Below are 1,554 nucleotides of genomic sequence, written 5' to 3' on the forward strand. Positions count from 1 at the left end.
TAATTCGAAATTTAAAGTATTAATTAAAAGTTATAGGATAAATCATTATTCAACCTTTAGTTCTCTAAAGGCATCTATTTTTGAACGTTTCATTAGAACTCTTAAAGAACTAATTTAGTGTTAATGGAAAATATAAGTGGATAGATATGTATAAGCAATTAATTTATTAATGATAAATAAGTAGTAATGTCAATTCTTCCAATGAAAAACAAACGTCTTACAATCACTTAAAAATATTTGTTTCAAGTAAATTCCGTAAGGACGACCACGTTCGTATTAGTCAATATAAACATGTTTTTGAGAAAGGGTATACGAGGTGTGTTCAAAAAGTAAGGTGACTTTGTATTTTCAAGAAAAACTATTAATTTATTTATCAATATTAATGTTGTCCCCTTCAAAGTAATCCCCCTCAGATACAATACACTTATGCCAACGGTTTTTCCAATCCTCAAAGCACTTCCCATAAGCACTTTTCGGTATAGCCTTGAGCTCTTCCAGCGATGCAGTCTTTATCTCTTCAATCGTTGCAAATCTCCGTCCTTTCATAGGTCTTTTTAGTTTTGGGAACAAAAAAAAGGTCACATGCGGCCAAATCCGGTGAATATGGCGGCTGAGGCATTATTGTGGTGTTGTTTTTGACCAAAAAATCTCTCACAAGATGAGTGAGCAGGGGCATTATCGTGATGCAAAAGCCATGAACTGTTTTTCAACAATTCTGGACGTTTCTTTCATATTGCTTCTCGCAAACGGAGCATAACTTCCAGATAATACTGTTTATTGACCGTACGACCATATGGTAAGAACTCCTGATGCACCACGCCATGGTAATCGAAGAATACAGTGATCAAAACTTTGACATTTGATCGAACTTGGCGTGCTTTTTTCGGTCTTGGCTCACCTGGGCTCTTCCATTGTGACGATTAGCTTTGGTTTCGATATCATAACCATGCTTGCTTGGGCGTCCAGAGCGAGGCTCGTCATTGGCATCTTCCCGGACATCTTGGAAGAGTTTGTACCACTTGTAAACATTTTTTTTGCTCAGAACAGTTTCACCGTATGCCACTGTCAACATATCAAGTGTTTCGGAGCACTTCATTTTATTTTTTAGACAAAATTTGATCCAAATCCTTTGATCCATATTTTTCGATAGCAAAAAATCGCTGAGCACGCAAAACAACTTGTTACCTTTACGCCTCTCACAACTAAACAAAAAAGGGGATTCAATTGAAACTTGGTACAGATGTTAGGGAAGAGTGTACCAACATAACAAAACAAAAAAATCGATAATCGAAAATATGTTGCCCGCGAAATTTGAAAAGTCACCTTACTTTTTGAACACACCTCGTACACCAAACAATACTACTGAAATCTTTAAAATTAGAAAGGTGAAGAATACCTACCCTAAAACATACTTACTCGCAGATTTACATGGTAGTCCGATTCAGGGCGGATTCTATAAAGAACTAAAAAAAATGATTCCCCCATACATACCTAGTTGAAAAAGTTGTAAGGCGAAAAGGAAATAATTTTTTAGTTAAGTGACTGGGGTTTTCA

At 35.9% G+C, this 1,554-nt stretch overlaps 1 protein-coding gene across 1 annotated transcript; it reads right to left on the reverse strand.

The window, feature by feature from the left end:
• Positions 1-317: 317 nt before the first annotated feature.
• Positions 318-1,072, reverse strand: LOC127012158 (protein GVQW3-like). Its single transcript, XM_050890376.1, has 2 exons — positions 899-1,072; positions 318-806 (listed from the first exon to the last, which is right to left on the reverse strand). Exons 1-2 carry the CDS (start codon positions 1,070-1,072, stop codon positions 729-731), a joined length of 252 nt encoding a protein of 83 aa, XP_050746333.1. The 3' UTR covers positions 318-728.
• Between the last annotated feature and the right edge of the window lie 482 nt (positions 1,073-1,554).

Source organism: Drosophila biarmipes, unplaced genomic scaffold, assembly GCF_025231255.1.
Source record: "Drosophila biarmipes strain raj3 unplaced genomic scaffold, RU_DBia_V1.1 ptg000024l, whole genome shotgun sequence".
Taxonomy (NCBI): Eukaryota; Metazoa; Arthropoda; class Insecta; order Diptera; family Drosophilidae; genus Drosophila; species Drosophila biarmipes.